Source organism: Sciurus vulgaris, assembly GCF_902686455.1.
Source record: "Sciurus vulgaris genome assembly, chromosome: 3".
Classification (NCBI taxonomy): domain Eukaryota; kingdom Metazoa; phylum Chordata; class Mammalia; order Rodentia; family Sciuridae; genus Sciurus; species Sciurus vulgaris.
The window spans coordinates 274,729-290,476 of NC_136463.1; the positions used below are offsets into that span (position 1 = coordinate 274,729).

Sequence of the window (15,748 nt, forward strand, 5' to 3'; positions counted from 1 at the left end):
GCCTTCCAGCCGTGGCGAGGGCTGCCCTTCCACACCGTCAGCGGCCGCACCATGCAAAGTCAGCCTGGGAAGGGCGGTGGGAGCCGGGCCTGCAGGCCCAGAGGCTGCAGCTGGTTGGCGGCTGTCGGTGACGCTGCCCTTGCTTCTGCAGAAATAAGCGTGTGCTGGCCTCCTACTCCCTCTCGGTCGTCACTGGCGAGCCCGCAGGAGAGTGTGACTTGGTCCGGACAGAGAGACCCTGAAAGGGGTGCCCAGCGGCACCCTGCGGTGGTCACTGCAGACTTTGGGCCTCACCTGGAGGACGCCAGGCATCCTCCCCACCTCTGAGCATTCGGAGCAGAGTCCAGGTCTGGAACAGGAGATGGGGCAGTGTCAGGGAAGCCCTGTGCTGGCTCAGGGCCTGGCTTGCCAGAGGGCCTTCTTGTGGGGTCACCTGCGCAGAGGCGCGGGCGGGGCTGCGGGACATGGTGCGTGAGGAGCAGGCTCTGCTGCTTCCCTGTGCGTCTGCAGAAGCCCAGGCCTTTTCCCACAAGGCCATGGTCCAGAGCTATGCCTGGCATAGCTGCTGTTCCCCTGCCTCCCCTGCCGGCCCAGTGTCCCGTCCAGAGCAGGAAGCCTAGACCGATGGAGCGAGAAGTGGACCACTGATGAGAAGCCTGAGGGTCCTGAGTGTCCTCAGTGCACAAGGGAGCCATCACAACGGCTGAGGCACCACTGTGGGATGCAGATCCAACCTCCATCAGAATGGTCGTGTGGCGTGCTGGCGCATGCTGGGCTTCTAGGGCAGCCAAACAATAACCGTCACCTGCTGCTGTGAGCTGTGCCAGAGGATCTCCCTGCTCAGCCCTCCTGGTCTTCTCGGTAGCCCCAGGGCTCTGCAGCCCCACCTGCCTAGGCTGAGGGTACTGGCCCAGAGGCCAGCATGTCATCAGCAGGCTCGCCTGGAGCCCACATGGTCCCACTTCTCATGCCTGGTGTGGTGTGTGCATGTGTCCAAGTGCGTGGCGTGGGGCCCCGGGGGCGGGCTTCCTGGTGACAGGTAAGCAAGGCACAGGGGACCCGAGCAGCCTCGCAGTGTTTCCAAGGCCACCACAGAAGCCGCAGGCCTGCCGTGCCCTTGCCAGTCGCCTCTCTTCAGGAGAGGGCAGGGAGCCTTTGCTTCAAACCAGCAGTTCAGGCAAGGCGACAGCAGGATCAGAAATACAGCATTTGGGTCTGCGCTGTGGCTCAGTGGTGGAGTGCTTGCCTGGTACCCGTGAGGCACTGGGTTCCATTCTCAGCACCACATGAAAATAAAATAAAGTGTGTCCATCTACAACTAAAAAAATATTTTAAAAAAATACAGCATTTGGCCAGGCACAATGGCCATACCTGTGATCCCAGCTACTTGGAGGCTAAGGCAGGAGGTTCTACAAGTTCCAGGCCAGTCTAGCAGCTTAGGAAGCCCTGCTTCAAAATTAAAAGGGCTGGGACTATAGCTCAGTGGTAGAGCACCCTGGTTCAACCCTCGCCCCCCAGAGAACAATGTCAGCCCCTCGAGGGCCCTCACTGAGCTGGGCTCTGCTGCTGCTGACCTGCCCGGTTCCCCTCCCCAGACGGAGGCAGAAGAACTTCGCTCCTGCCCTGGAGACGGCCAGTCCTCTGCCTCAAAGCCCGTGTCTGAGTGTGACCCCCGTGTCCACAGGGCCAGCTTCTATGCAGGCCTCTGTCCGTCTGGGGAACCCACCCCTTCCTCCACCATGGTGGAACCTGCAAGCAGTTTGTGTAGATTGCTGGTATTGGGGAGGGTGTCGGTCTGAGGCAGGAGGTGCAGGGCAGGACCGAGGGAGGAATCCAGGAGGGCAGGTAGCTGCAGGGTGGCCAGTGCCGGCTCAGGGCGCAGCTGCCTGGGGAGCCAGCCTCCGTGCCATGGGCCCGGGGCTGCTGTCCTGAGGCTGTGGCCTCGGTTTTCTCAGGTCTAGTCGTGGCCCCAGAAGCCAGGCCACAGCTGGAAATAATTGTGTTCGGTCATCTTGATCTGAGCACGTCAAAGGCAGGGCTGCCAGCAAGGGTGGCTGCACCGCACCCCTGGCCCCAGCACTTGTGCCCTCCACCCACTCCTGGTCTCCGGCTGGTGTCCACCTGGCAGAGTGCTGTCCGTGTGAGCGCCCGTCTGCGATGCCTGCCCCCGCACCGCTTCTGAGTCGTGCTCGCTGTGTTCTCAGATCATCGGGTGCCGCGTGAGGAGAGACCCCCCGGGCTCCACTGAGCGGTACACACGCTGGATCAACCAGCTGGCGCCTCCTCAGCTTCTGACTCAGGTGACTGCATGCTTGTTCTCGCCCAGCTGTCCCCGCAGGGGCAGCCTGTTAGAGCCCCAGGGCCATGTCCTGCTCAGTGCCTGCTGGCCTCTCATTGGGTGTGGTTGTCTTCACTCTGTCCATACAGAGACTGGACAGAGTGTGATGGCTGGACAGCTCCAGGTGAAGCACACCTGGAGATCTGACAGCTCAGGCCGAGGCAGGTTCCCACCTGGGACACTGGCAACAGGCTGCTCTGAACCCTGAGTAGGTGTTTCAGAATCACCAGAGTGTCCCCGACATGTTCCTGGAACTAGGTGACGTGCACCTTTGACAGCAAGGGCAGCCCACACAGACAGCAGGGTGGCTTCAGCAGTGGACGCGGCAGACATGATGCCAGATGGAGGCTGGACATGGGCCGGATGGAAGGTGGACGTGGGCTGGGTGGGGCAGCAGCTAGAGGGTGGACATGGACTGGATGGAGGGTGGATGTGGGGCTGCATGGAGGGTGGATGTGGTAGCAGGTGGAAGGTGGACATGGCAGCAGGTGGAGGGTAGACATGACAGTGGTAGCAGGTAGTCACTGTGATGGCAGGTGGAGGGTGGATGTGGGGCTGGGTGGATGTGGGGCTGGATAGAAGGTGGACGTGGCCATAGATGGAGGGTGGATGTGATAGTGTATGTGGTTGTGTAAGACCAGAGGGGTGATCAGCAACCACTGTCCTGGGTCTGAGCAGCGCCACAGAAGTGGTGGGCATTGTTGGATTGGTACTTGTGGCCATTGTCTGTGGGATCCTTGGCCACCTGCCCACAGAGATGGAGACTGTCTTGCCCTTGCATCAGGACAAGGCAGAGGCCAAGAGCAGGCGTCTGCCCCAGGGTCCTGGCCATGAGTGTGTGTCCCTGGACTGCGTGTGAGTGGAAATCCTGCTCTCAGGGAACTCATGAGCATTCAGAAGACTCCGCAGGTGGGGCTGCTCCCACAAGGAGGAACGTGGCCCTGCCCCTGGAGGACTGAGGCCCGCCCCTGGAGGGTCGCCTTCCCGGGGCCCACTGGCAAGGGAGGCAGCAGCATGGTCCGCCAAGGCCGCTGGCCTGCCTGGGTGCAGGCTGGGTGGAGAGGCTGCCCGTGGGGCTCTGGTCAGCCATAGCAGACACCTGGCTGCTTGCCAGTGGGACAGGGGACAGGCAGTCCTAGGGACATAGCCCTTAATGTTTCCCAGCACTGCTGGCATTTTAGACCTCGTCAAAGGAAGGAGAACTCTCATTGCCAGTCACACCCCACCTAGTCCTGGCTGCTGAGCTGCGCCCTACCCTGCTGCACCCTCCTGGGCCACGCGGTGCAAGCCCAGATCCACACGGTACCTGGGAGACGTGACCCACAGCTTCTCTTTGTCCTTGAACTGTGTTGTTGAAGGTGTCAATGATTTGGCCACCAGAGCTGTTGACAGTGGGTCTTGCCAGTCACACCTCCCTGGTCTCATTTAACAGACCTTCTGTCCTCGGGCTTCCTGTGGATTGAACTGTGATCTAGAGTCTTCTCTTTTGCCTCTGTTAAGGCAGCTTTCTGACATGTAGCTGATGTCTGATATTTCACATAAAGGCTCGACTGCTGTGATTGTAGACCCGACCCGACCACACCCTGGCCATCTGCCCACCACCCCCAGCACTGGGCACATGCAGACCCACTTTCTGACTGTGGGCCTGTGTGAAGGACATTACTGCCAGGCAGCCAGCCAGCCAGAGCGTGGCAAGGGTTGGCCAAGGCGTGAAGAACCACACCCTCGTGCGCTGCCAGTGAGCGTGTGCACAGCACAGCTCACAGGAAGCACCGTGTTTCCCCAGAAAATCAAAAACAGAATCACCACAAGATCCAGCAGGCTCCCTCCCAGCGTACGCCCTCCAGAAACACAGGGACCTGGAAGGGGACCTCGCCTGCCTCGTTCACAGTGGCCGGAGGTGGAGGGACACTGGCTGTGGGTGGAAGGAGGAGGGGCAGGCGGCCACGCATCACGTCGCTGCCCTCCTGCGTCACCGCACAGAAGAGAGGCGTGTTTAGCTCAGCTCTGGAGGCTCACGGGTGGAGCGGCTGGCACTGCCTCTGGTGGACAGCACTGCCACTGTCCACAGGGGGCTCCTGCGCTGAGCGCGGTGCGCCCAGGCCGCGCCTGTGTGGCAGACTCTGGGCTGAGGGCGGCACCAGTGTGTGGATCCAGCACGGTGTAGGCACAGCAGGCGCTGATGCCCACCCTGCAGGTCAGAAGCACGAGTGTAGAGGCCTGAGGAGGACATTTGCCTGGAACTGCAGGGGACTTGTTCATGCTCAGCCACGGCCTGACTTCCTCCCTGTGTCCACCAGCTGACCACTCCTCATATGCACTACCTGACCTCTACCCATATCCTCATTGGGGTGTCCACCCCTCATGCCCACCATCTGACCGCTGCTGTGTTCCCACCAGGGTCCACTTCCAGCCACCCTGGGGCACCCACAAGTGACTACCCCTTCGCTTCTCCTGGGAAGCTCGCTGGGTGGAGGAGCAGATTGTCAGAGCCAGTGGTGGGAACGGCCCTGTTGGAGGAGGTGGCAGGCCAGCCAGGGCTGCGGGGGACGCAGTGAACAGGGCTGTGAGGCCAGCAGGGCCTCCTGGAGGCAGAAGGGCCTGGGCACGGTGGAGCTGCAGGAGGGGAGGTGTCAGGAGAGGCCCGAGCTCCTGGCAGCTCACTGATGGAGCGGGCCTGGCGCCGGAAGAGGCATGAACTCAGGGCTGGTGGGGCAGCCTGGAGAGTGTAGGCAGAGGCCCCGGGGCTCAGGGGTCCTGTTCCATACTTGCCGTTTCCCAAAGCAGCCAGGGAAGAAAGCCCTTTTTCCATTCAGATTTGCATTTTGAGGAGCAGAATGTTCACTTGGCTTTTTCCAGGTAGGGGCAGCTACAGCCTGGGGAAGCCATTTGCTTTCGGCTGCTCCTAGGGGCAGTGTCTTCCTGTCGGGGCAGGAGGTAGAGCTGGGCACGTGGTACGCAGGGTCAGGTGGGGAGCATGGGGGGTGGAGGTACAGCCAGAGGTTGACCATCACTGGGAACAGAGGCCGCTCTGTGGCTGCAGTCGAGCGGCAGCAGTGCAGCGATTTCCTGCCTGCCCTGGGCACGAGCCCAGCTTCTGGCTGTAGCCCAGCCTGCGGACACAGTCACCTTTGTGAGGCTTGGTGAGGCTTGGCTGGGGCACGGAATGCCCCTCTGCGTCTGGGGGTGTGCACAGCCGGCCCTCCTGCTGCAGCCACGCAGCAGGGGCTCCCTGGCCACCGCAGGCAGCCACACCTGAGCCGTCACCCCAGAGGAAGGCCACGGCCTGTAGCGTTGGGACTGCTGGGACATGCCCCTTCTTCATGGGCCTTTTGCAGCACATGCTTACTTTTAAAAATGTTTTCTTGAACCTGGCTGGTTCGCCAGGCAGGGGCGTGGAACCAGCTCCAACGTTCAGAGTGGGAGCTTCCAGTTTCCTACAGCCAAGGTCCCGCTGCCACCAGGGCTCCCGGGTCAGAGGTGGAGAGCCAGCTCGGCCCTCCCACAGCGCCGAGTCAGGGCTTCTGTGTACTGCGACTTCCTGTGGAAGGTGTCACGCCTAAATCGTGCCAAGCAGGCTCCAGCAGGAACACGGCTCTGAATCATGGGAGCAAGACCTGACAGCAGCGTGGTCCTCTCACCCAGGGCTTCAAGCTGGGGTCAGCGCCCCAGCCCTGTGCACGCTCACGGTCTAACGTGGAGCCTGGCGGGCTTCCGTGTGTGCCGTGTCCTGTGAAGCACAACCCAGCAGCCTCCGAGTTCAGAGCTGAGTCACACTGCTGATCCCCAGCAAGCCGCAGGTCAGAGTCCTGGGTCCCAGCGGTCCCCACCTGCTGTCCAAAACACCTGTCCATCAGACACTGTTCACACTGCTGTGTGCCCCTCTCCAGGGTCTGTCATCCAGAATCTGGAGGGATCGAAGGAGGGCAAGGTCAGAACCCCCACTCTGCACCTATGGCAGGGAGGAGGGGACCAGGGTCTCAGCAGCTTACTGGGGGCAAACTGGCCCTGGCTCTGCCAGCGTTGGGTCTGGCCCCCCGGAGTGGTTCCTTGGGCTGCTTGAGATAAAGATAGCAGGTGCCGTGAGTGGGTGTGAGGTGCCCCTCAGCCCACACTGCCCATCCTGCACACATGCTCCTGCTGCCCCGGAGGGTCCCTGCCTCGCTGTGTCTCAGCTGGGGCTGCCATAGCTACATGCTGCAGGGTGACAGACACTTCTCTGGCCTGCAGCTGGACCTCTGAGAGGAGGGTGCAGGCAGTGCTGCTTTCTCCTGAGGCCTCTCTGCTCTGCTTGCAGATGGCACCTTCTCACCTCCCGAGTGCACTCCTGTGGCCTCTTCCTCTTGTAAGGACACCCGTTCGATCCTCGTGGGGTCAGGTCCCTCCCTGTGCCCTCACTGAGCCGAGCACCTCCTGAAAGGCCTCTCTCAGATACAGCCCTACCGGAGTGGGGGCTCGAGTGGGGGCTTCAGCCTATGACCTGGGGACACGATTTGGCCCCATGGGACTCCTCCCCTGCACCTCTGGAGCCCTGGTGGCAGGTGCAGAAGGAGTAGCATTCCTAGGTGCTCTTCCCTGTCCCTGAGCACCCTGCTGTGCCACACCAGCAGCCGCATACCCCATAGCAGTGGGGACTCCAGAACCCGGGCCCACGTAGGCAGGGCCGAGGACACCAGAGTGAAGTTGCCTGACGCCCCTGCCTTTGGCCCCTGGTTCTCCCAGCCTGTCCAGTTAGGACCACTCGAGTGAAAACCACTGCAGGCCAGCGGCTTATGAAGACACCTTTCTCTCAGCTCTGGAAGGCTAGCCCCCTTTAGAGACCCTGGCAGACTCTGTGGGCGAGCCCTGGGGCCAGCATGTGAGGCCCTCGTCCACCTGCCAGGGTCCACCCTCCATTATGCAGGGTCAGCACCACCTGGGTCTGGGGTCCACCCATGCCCTTTGTGCACGCCTAGCATCTCTGCCGTGTGGGAGAGCCACGCGCCCCACTCCACGCGGGCTGTGGCAGATGGGGCTGCAAGCCTTGGATAGCAGGTCTCAGGGTGGGTGCTCAGGGTGCAGCTCTGGGTCGCTGGCCAGCAGCTGCACCACTTTATGAGCAGCCTTCTTGGTTCCCAGGGCCTCCTGCCCTCCCACCCAGTGTCTCTGCAGGGGCCTACTTGCCATTCATGGTCCTCTTTGGTCATGTGTCTGTTCAAGTCTTGCCCATGTTTTAATTGGATTTTTTGTTTTCTCACAGTTGAGTTTCAGAGTTTCTTTTTTGACATCAACTCTTTGTTGAACATGGAATTTGCAAGTACTGTCTACTAATCAGTCTGTGACTTCTTTTCATCCACCTAACAGTCTTCAAGAGGACCAAGTTTGAAGTTTTGAAGTTCGTTTTGTTGATTTTTAAAATGGATCGTGCCTGGGCATAGCCTCTGGGTCCACTCTGCCTGATCCTCGGTCATAAAGGCTTTTCTCCCTATGCGTCCTTCTAAAGGACTTGTGTCGTGTGCTTTAGGTTGTGTTGTAGTCCATTTTTGGCTGGTGTTTTGTCTGCCTTGGTTTTGCTGACCAACGTCCCAGCACTCTGCTGCCAGTGCCGGCCCTGCGCGGCTCTGCGCCCTCCCCACCGCCTGCCTGGCACACCCACCATTTGGTTGGTGGGTTCCTCTGCTGTTCACCTTTCTCAAGGTCGTCTTTGACTATTCCAGGGTCTGTCGCTCCCGCTTTCCTCCATCTACAAGGGATCCGGCTGGGTCTGCCGTGAGGCGTGCAGGCCAGTCAGCCAGCTGGGGGTGGACAGCATCAGTGCCATCCCTCCCATCCATCCATTCATCCTCTTGGGCTTCTTTCATTAGCATTCCGCAGTTCTTAGTACGTAGATCCTGTACGTTTCTTAGATTTATACATAAGCGCTTCAACCCTTTGATTCATTCATAAAAACTGTTGTGCATTAATTTTGGTTTCACTTATTGCTAATGTGCAAAGATATCCCTAAAGATTACAGGACTGTCCAGGTTCTTCATCACCCACCATGATGGAGCCGCCCTGGTAGCCTCTGGCTTTGGAGGAATCGCTTGCTTCATCTCAGGACTGAGTGGTGTTGGGCAGTGGCCCATCTGTGGCCTGCGGTGGCCCACTCTCTCCTGGGGGCAGCTGTGCAGCTGCTGCATGCTTTCCTCTCTGTGCATTTGGCATCTCTGGCTTGCTGGGTTGCGATGGAAACCTGGCCTCTCTTCTCTGCAGTGGTCAGTGCTGCGAACCCCATGCAGCTCTTGGCCCGCCTCACGTGGGCCTGGGGTGTGTGTGCTCCCTGAGGCTTCCTCTTGTGCATGCTGAGGACAGCGTCCCAGGGACCCTGGTTCCCAGTGTGGCTGACCTGACACAGTCCAACCTGGTGAGGTTAGTGGAGAAGTGAATTAGCTGGAGTGATGCAGAGAAGCTCCCAGAGTCCACGGCCTGAGTGTGCAGACCTGAAGGCCTTGTGCCATCCAGCACAGGGAACAAGGGGGCTGAGTCCCCGCAGAGTGCAGCTCAGGCCTCAGCCACATCTGAGAGGAGCAGGGGGCAGGGCAGCCATGACATCCAAGACAGGGCGAGTCTCAGCCCTCACGGAAGGTTCTGAACACAGACTCCGTGCCCCCAAAGCCTCAGCAGTGTGGAGTGCGCTGTGGTTTAGATCCCGTGTCACCCTCAGGCCACATCCCCAGTCTGTGATGCTACTGAGAGGTGATGGAGGGAAGCAGGTCACTGGGCACTGCCCTCACAGGGGACCGTGGGATCCTGGCCCCTTCCTCTCGCCCTTCCTCTGCTCGGCAGCCACAAGGTGAACAATCTCACCTTGTTGCTCCACCACACACTGCCCACTGCCTTGCCACAGACCCTAAAACCATGTGGACAGGTGACCACAGACTGAAAACGTGAGCCCAAATAAACCTTTCCTCCTTTAAGTTGTTTATCTCAGGTGCTTTGTTACAGTGATGGGAACCTAACAGATATTATAAAGATCTTTCATTTAAGGATTCAGAAATGCTCATTTCCTACAATCATTTCTCAGAAATTTATTGGAGGCATCCCATAAAATAGAAGAGCAAATTAAGACAGAGGAGTCGACAGCTGTTGATGGGAGGGGCTAGCTGTCCAGACCTGAGCTCCAGGAGGAGGAAAGCCACACGCAGTCTGTGTTGGCGAAACAAACCAGGTGTCTGGGTACAAAGCACATGCTGCCCCTTTAAATGATGGAGCTTTCTTAAAGTCTGATAAAACCCAGCAGTGACGCCCTCACAGCTTCCTGAGTGGCCGGGGTGAAAGGCCTGGCCAGCAGCCCACTTGTTGCAGGGCTTCGATCTGAGTTTTCACACTCCCGTGATTCACTTTTGGTAGGTTGGTTGTATGTGTCCGGAAGTTGATGCATTTCATCTGTTTTCTAATTTGTCGCATGAAATGCAGTAATCCCTAGTGGTCCTCTGCATCTCTGTGGGATTGGTTGTAATGTCCCTTTTTCATTCCAGATTTTAACTGAGTCTTTCTTTTTTCTTGGCTAGTATTTGTGTGTGTGTGTGTGTGTGTGTGTAATCTCCATTTTGTTTATTTCTGCTGTTCTTTGTTGTTTCCTTTCTTCTACTAATTTGGGGTTTCATTTATTCTTACTTTCCTAGTTCTTTGAGTTATACCAGTAAGTTGTTTATTTGAAATATTTGCTTTTAAACACAGGCTTTTGGGGCTGGGGACACAGCTCAGTGGGTAGAGTGCTTGCCTAGCATGTACAAGGCCCTGGGCTCAATCCCCAGCACCACCAAAGAAAAGAAAAGAAAAAAAGGGAATATAGGCTCTTCGGCTATAAACTTCCCTCTTGCACTGCTTTTGCTGTATCCCATAGATTTTAGTTATTGTGTTTTCATTTTTATTTACTTCATAAATTTTTAATTTCCTTTTGATTTCTTCACTGACCTTGGTCATTCAATGTTGTTTCATTTCTATGTGTTTTTGCAATTCCAAAGCTCCTCTTGTCGATTTCTAGCTTTAATCCATTGTAGTTAGGTAAGATACACGTGTGACTTTGGTTGCTTTGAACTTGTTGAGACTTGCTATGTGGCCTAACGTGCACTCCGCCCTGGGAAGCATTCCGTGTGCAGCGTGGGGAGAAGCGTTTTGTTTGCTGGGTCCACTTGCTCTGTAGCACACTTGAGCTCCAGCATGGCTTTGCTGATTTTTTTGCCTGGATGATCTGTCCATTGATGAAAGTGGGGTGCTGAAGTCACCAACTATCATTGTATTAGAGTCTATCTCTTTTAGGTCTAAGGATATTTTTTCATATAGTTGGGTGCTCCAGCGCTGGGTGCACATGTTTACAACTGTTATTTCCTTCTGTTGACTCGGTCCCTTTACCACTGTCTGGTGACCTCCTGTGTCTCTCTTCACAGTTTTATTTGAAGTCCGTTTAGTCCAGTAGAGGTCTGTGATTCCTTCTTGCTTGTAGTTTCATCTGCATGTTCTGTCACCGTCCCTTCTCCCCAGTCTCTGTGTCTTTTCTGGTGAAGTAAGGTTCTTGTAGGCAGCATGTCCTTGTTTTTCTGTTTATTTGTCAGTTTGTCTCTTTTAATCAGGGATCCACTCTGTTTACATTCAAGGTTATTGTTGATAAATAAAGACTTTCTCTTCATTCCATTCACTGTCTTCTGGTTGCTTTTGTACCCTTGCTCCATTCTTCTTGTTCATCTTTGTGACTGGGTGGTTTTCTATATGATTGTTTCGATTCTTTCTTTTTTGTGTGTTTTCGTGTGTTTGCATGGTGGTAGTTCTTTCTTTCACTTATAGTGCGGGTGAATCCCTCAGTCTTTGCTTGTCTTGGAAAATCTTTATTTTGCCTTCATTTCTGAAGGACAGCTTTGCTGTGCGTGGTACAGCTTGGTTGGAAGTTCTTGTTCTTCTTTCAGGACTTTAGAGACACTATCTCACTCTCATGGCTGCTGAGTGCTGCCGAGTCTGCTGCTAGTCTAATGGGGACTCCTCTGGTATGTGACATGGTGCTCTTCCTGTGCTATGCTTAGGAGTCTCTTTCTCTTGTGCGGCAGAGTTTGGCTGTAACGATTTGGCTGCTCCTTGGAGAGGAACGTTTTTGGTTGAATCTGGTAAGGGTCCCCAAGCTTCCTGAACCTAGATGTCTATATCTTTCCCAAGATCCAGAAGTTCTTGTTAGTTATTTTATTAGATAGCTTTTCTATGCTGTTTCCCATCTCTTCTTCTTTTGGATCTCTAATAATGCAAATGTTTGCTCGGTTAATGGTGTTCCCTAAGTCTCAAAGGCTGTCTTCATTCTTTAGAAATTTTTTTCTGATTGGATCATTTCTAAAGGTCCATCTTCAAGCTCAGAAATTTATTCTTCGGCTTAATTCTGCTGTTGAGGCTGTTTGCTGTATTCTTTATATTACTTATTGAGTTCTTTAGTTCCAAGATCTCTGACCACTTCTGATACTCTCCCTTTGCTGAATTTCTCTTTGTATCATGATTTCCATGGCTCATCTGCCTGTGGTGTGCTCTCTCATCTTCCTTAACACCATTTCCTTAACATGGTTCTACTGAGTTCTTTACGAGGCCCATCGCTGGTCTCCTTTTTCAGGGGTCTGTGGCTAGGGGACATGGCACTCCTCGGCAGTACCCTGTTGCTATCTTTCGTGCTTCTTGGTCCCGTCTGTAGGTGAGTCACCTCCCACCTGTGTGGAGAATCTTGGCTGCCACACGTGTATTGCCTTTCTGCTGCAGGACATTGCTTGACTGTGCTGTTTGTTTTGGTGCCGGGTGGGCATTTCAGCATACTGTCCATCTGGCTTCTTTAGCTGTAGGCCACGTGATCAGTGCCTGCAGATATCTAAGTGGCCTGGGCTGCCTCTGGGGCCTGAGCTGGCCAGGGAGGTCTGCCCAGCTGCTTCTCAGGGCTGAGTATGGGCGGCTTTGCCAAGTACTGTGGCGCCTGTGCAGGGAGCCATGCTCACGTTGGCCTGCTTCGCAGCACTGTCCATGCTGGGCACCTCAAACCTCAGCAGCCTGCCGGGGATGCCGAGGCCCTAGGCCAGCAGCATGGTACCCAACCTCTTCCCTGACCCACCCACTGTGGCCCCGCTCTCTCCCCAGCACTGCTCATACCAGGCCAGATGCAGACAGGCCCTGTCCCAGTGTCCACCCTGGGCATGTCCTGGCCCTGCCCTGCCTTCTACTTCTGTCTCCTTCCACTGGGCTTCAGGTGGAGGTCCACCCTGGGCATCCCTCTGGACACTGCTTGAGCTAAAATGTTCCCCAGCTCAGCCCTGGGCCCAGTTCAGGGCCACGTGGGAAGATGTAAGTGATCAGACCTCAGATATGCAGTGGTTCGGCCAAGGTACGTAACTCCCACACCCTTGGCCTTGATGTGGGGCTGGAGACACCCCACCATGAGGCCTGGAGCTGGGGCACCCTGCTGAGGCTGTGGGTTGGGTAGAGATTAGGACTGTCCTCCTCTTGAGACCTGGGGGTCAGGAATGCCCCCACTGCGAAGCCTGAGAGTCAGGATGCCCCTGCTGTAAGACCTGGCGTCAGGGAAAAACCCTGTGACGCCCAGGGTACCTCTGGAAATGCCCCTGTGAAGCCCATGGAGGGTCAGGGCCCCCCAGTAGTGACCTCTAGGCTCCCCCAAGACCTTTTCAGGGCTGACCATTTTGTGACTCATTTGAAGATGTTTGTGACACTAGATTTAGGAGACTGAGTGACAGCCTGCATGGTCCCCTGCAGTGGGCCCTAGGGCCATGTTCATCCTGGGTCTACAGATGCCCATGACATCCAGCCTTGCCTCTCCCATGGGCAGAGCCTGCTGTCCAGAACCTTCTAGCATCCTCCGAGTAGCAGGGACGTGGCACTGGCCTGGCCTGGGTCTGAAGATGCACACCCCACAGGCCCTGAAGCCTCTTCTCCCTGAGCTTGTCCTGCCCAGCTCCCTGGCTCTGCTGGACTCCATCCAGTCCCGGGTCCTCCCTGCCTTCTCACCCAAGCATCTTCAGTCGTCTCAGCACACCAGGGAGGGGTCCTGTGTGGACACAGGCTGTGGGCGGGGACCACTGCAGCCTCACAGTCTGGCTTATCCCCCGGGTGATGGCCTCCAGCAGGTCAGCCAGGTGGGCAGGGCAGCCGAGGCGCTGCGGTTGTGTGAACGCCGCTCTTTTCTCTCAGAGTCCCCTCGTGTCCTGCTGGGTGCTGAGGAGCAGTCAGGGCCACTGCATCTGTGGTGCTTCAAGGGCTGAGTCCTCCATGGATGCAGGGGCAGGTGAAGTTTGTGTCCATATCGTTGGGCACCTCAAGGGAACCCCAGCATCCTCTGTGGGCATGTATGGCCTGGAGATTTCGGAATTCATTTTGTTTGGTTACTGCCCAAGACATCCGAACAGACTTGGGGCTTAAGTCTGTTTAAGTTCCACAGAATTTACCTAGGCTAAGAACACTTTCTGTTGGAGGCAAGAAACCAAAATTCAACTCCAGGACCTCAGAGTAGCACGTGGGGCAGGTGAGGCTGGCTGTGAGTTCTACCACCAAACTTTTAAAAAATTTATTTATTTTTTGATTTTTTAGACTGCATTTTGATTCATCATATACAAGTGGGGTACATCTTTTCGTTTCCATGGTTGTACACAATGGAGATTCATACCACTTGTGTAATCGTACATGTATATAGGGTAATGATGTCTGTCTCATTCCACCATTTTTCGTACCTACCTCCCTCTCATTTCCTTCTACATAATCTAAAGTCCTCCATTCTTCTCTCACTCCCCACCCCACCAACCTCCATTATATATCATTCTCCACTTATCAGGGAAAACATTCGACCTTTGGTTTTGGGGGATTGGCTTATTTCACTTAGCATGATATTCTCCAATTCCATCCATTTACTTGCAAATACCATAATAGTAGTCTTCTTTATAGCTGAATAATATTCCATTGTGTATATACACCACAGTTTCTTTATCCATTCATCTGTTGTAGGGCATCTAGGTTGGTTCCACATTCTAGCTATTGTGAATTGAGCTGCTATGAACATTGATGTGGCTGTATCTCTATAGTGTGCTGATTTTAAGTCCTTTGGGTATAGGCCGAGGAGTGGGATAGCTGGGTCAGAAGGTACCACCAAACTTTTAAGAAGTGGGTTGAAGCTGGGCGCAGTGGTGCACACCTGTAATCCCAGCAACTCAGGAGGCTGAGGCAGGAGGATCTCAAGATCAGACCCAGCCCAGTAACTTAGTGAGGCTCTAACCAACTCAGCAAGACCCTGTCTCTAAACAAAATACAAAAAAGGGCTGTGGATGTGGCTCAGTGGTTACGTGCCCCTGAGCTCAACCCTGGTACAAAAAAAAAGAAAAGAAAAAGAAGAAGTGTGTTGACTGTTTCCGATGAGGAAAGATCAGAGAGCCTCAGCCCGATAGGAGGGGATGATGGTCCACCTGAGCAGGATGGTCATTGCGGGGATAGACCTGGGAGCTCCAGGCAACCATCTCCTCCATGCCTTAGCTGTCCCAGCTAATCTCAAGATCTGCCCAGGGCTAGCAGGACTTCTCTGACCATCGGAAGTCTCAGGCCACTGCCAACACTACAGGAGCAGAGTCCACTCTGCTGCCACAGTTCACCCAGCGATGCTTCTGGCAGGTGCCCTTACCGCCTCCAGGCCAGCCCAGCCCAGTAGGCCACAGCTCCCAAGCCATAGCCACCTCCCTGACCCCACCTCCTCTTGTGCCCCCACGTGTCCCCCATGGCTCCTACCTGTCTGCCATGTATTGCCCAAGTGCCCATCAACCCTGTGTGTCCAAGCACCCTCTTCCTGTGTGACCAGCATGTCCTTCCAGGAAGAGCTCTGCCCTGTCTACACCTGCTGTCAAGATCACCTTTGCCCACTCTGGGCAGGTTTGAGTCCTCTTCTCAGGAGCCCCTCTGTGCCCTGCCGCACCAGGATAGTGCCTGCAGCTAGTCATGCAGGGATTGATGGGTGGAGCCCAGGCCTGTGCTCAGATGCATCTGCAGCATCCGGTCAGGCACCCTAGGAGAGCACCCGTGTGAGGGTCGGGACTGCCACATGCACCCGTGTCACCTCCCTGGGCCACTCTTCTGGCCGTGCACGGAATGTCAAGCTCATCTAGGGGAAGGTGGGACATCCCAGAGATCAGGAGGAGCGGGGGTGGAGAACAGCCCAAGTCAGCAGGAGGCTGGGCAGGGAGGTGGGGCTGCACCACGGAGGAGCCCACGGAGGGAGGGGTCTCAGGAGAAGTGTCAGGAAGACCTTTTCCGAAAGGTCTCAGGTGTCTTCCCACAGCCCAGGACCTTGGGTGAGTCGCCTGTGGCTCCTGAGTCTTCAGGACGACAGGTGGCCTTTGGGACTGGTGTGCCGACGGGGACAGCAGGGAGCGTTGTGTG

At 55.9% G+C, this 15,748-nt stretch overlaps 1 protein-coding gene across 14 annotated transcripts in view; it reads left to right on the forward strand.

Moving 5' to 3' along the window:
• The window catches only part of B3GNTL1 (UDP-GlcNAc:betaGal beta-1,3-N-acetylglucosaminyltransferase like 1), a 43,472-nt gene that overhangs the window by 15,629 nt on the left and 12,095 nt on the right, over positions 1 to 15,748 (forward strand). For 13 of the 14 annotated variants that reach the window (XR_013762428.1, XM_079131031.1, XM_079131023.1 and 10 more), the window contains one exon: positions 2,205 to 2,300. The exons of the other annotated variant lie outside the window; for it this stretch is intronic. Coding sequence is in view for 12 of the 13 variants with exons in the window: in XM_079131031.1 (XP_078987157.1) it covers positions 2,205 to 2,300 (96 nt within the window). In the remaining variant the exon portion in view is untranslated. The remainder of the gene's footprint in view (positions 1 to 2,204; positions 2,301 to 15,748) is intronic. 14 annotated transcript variants of the gene reach the window in all.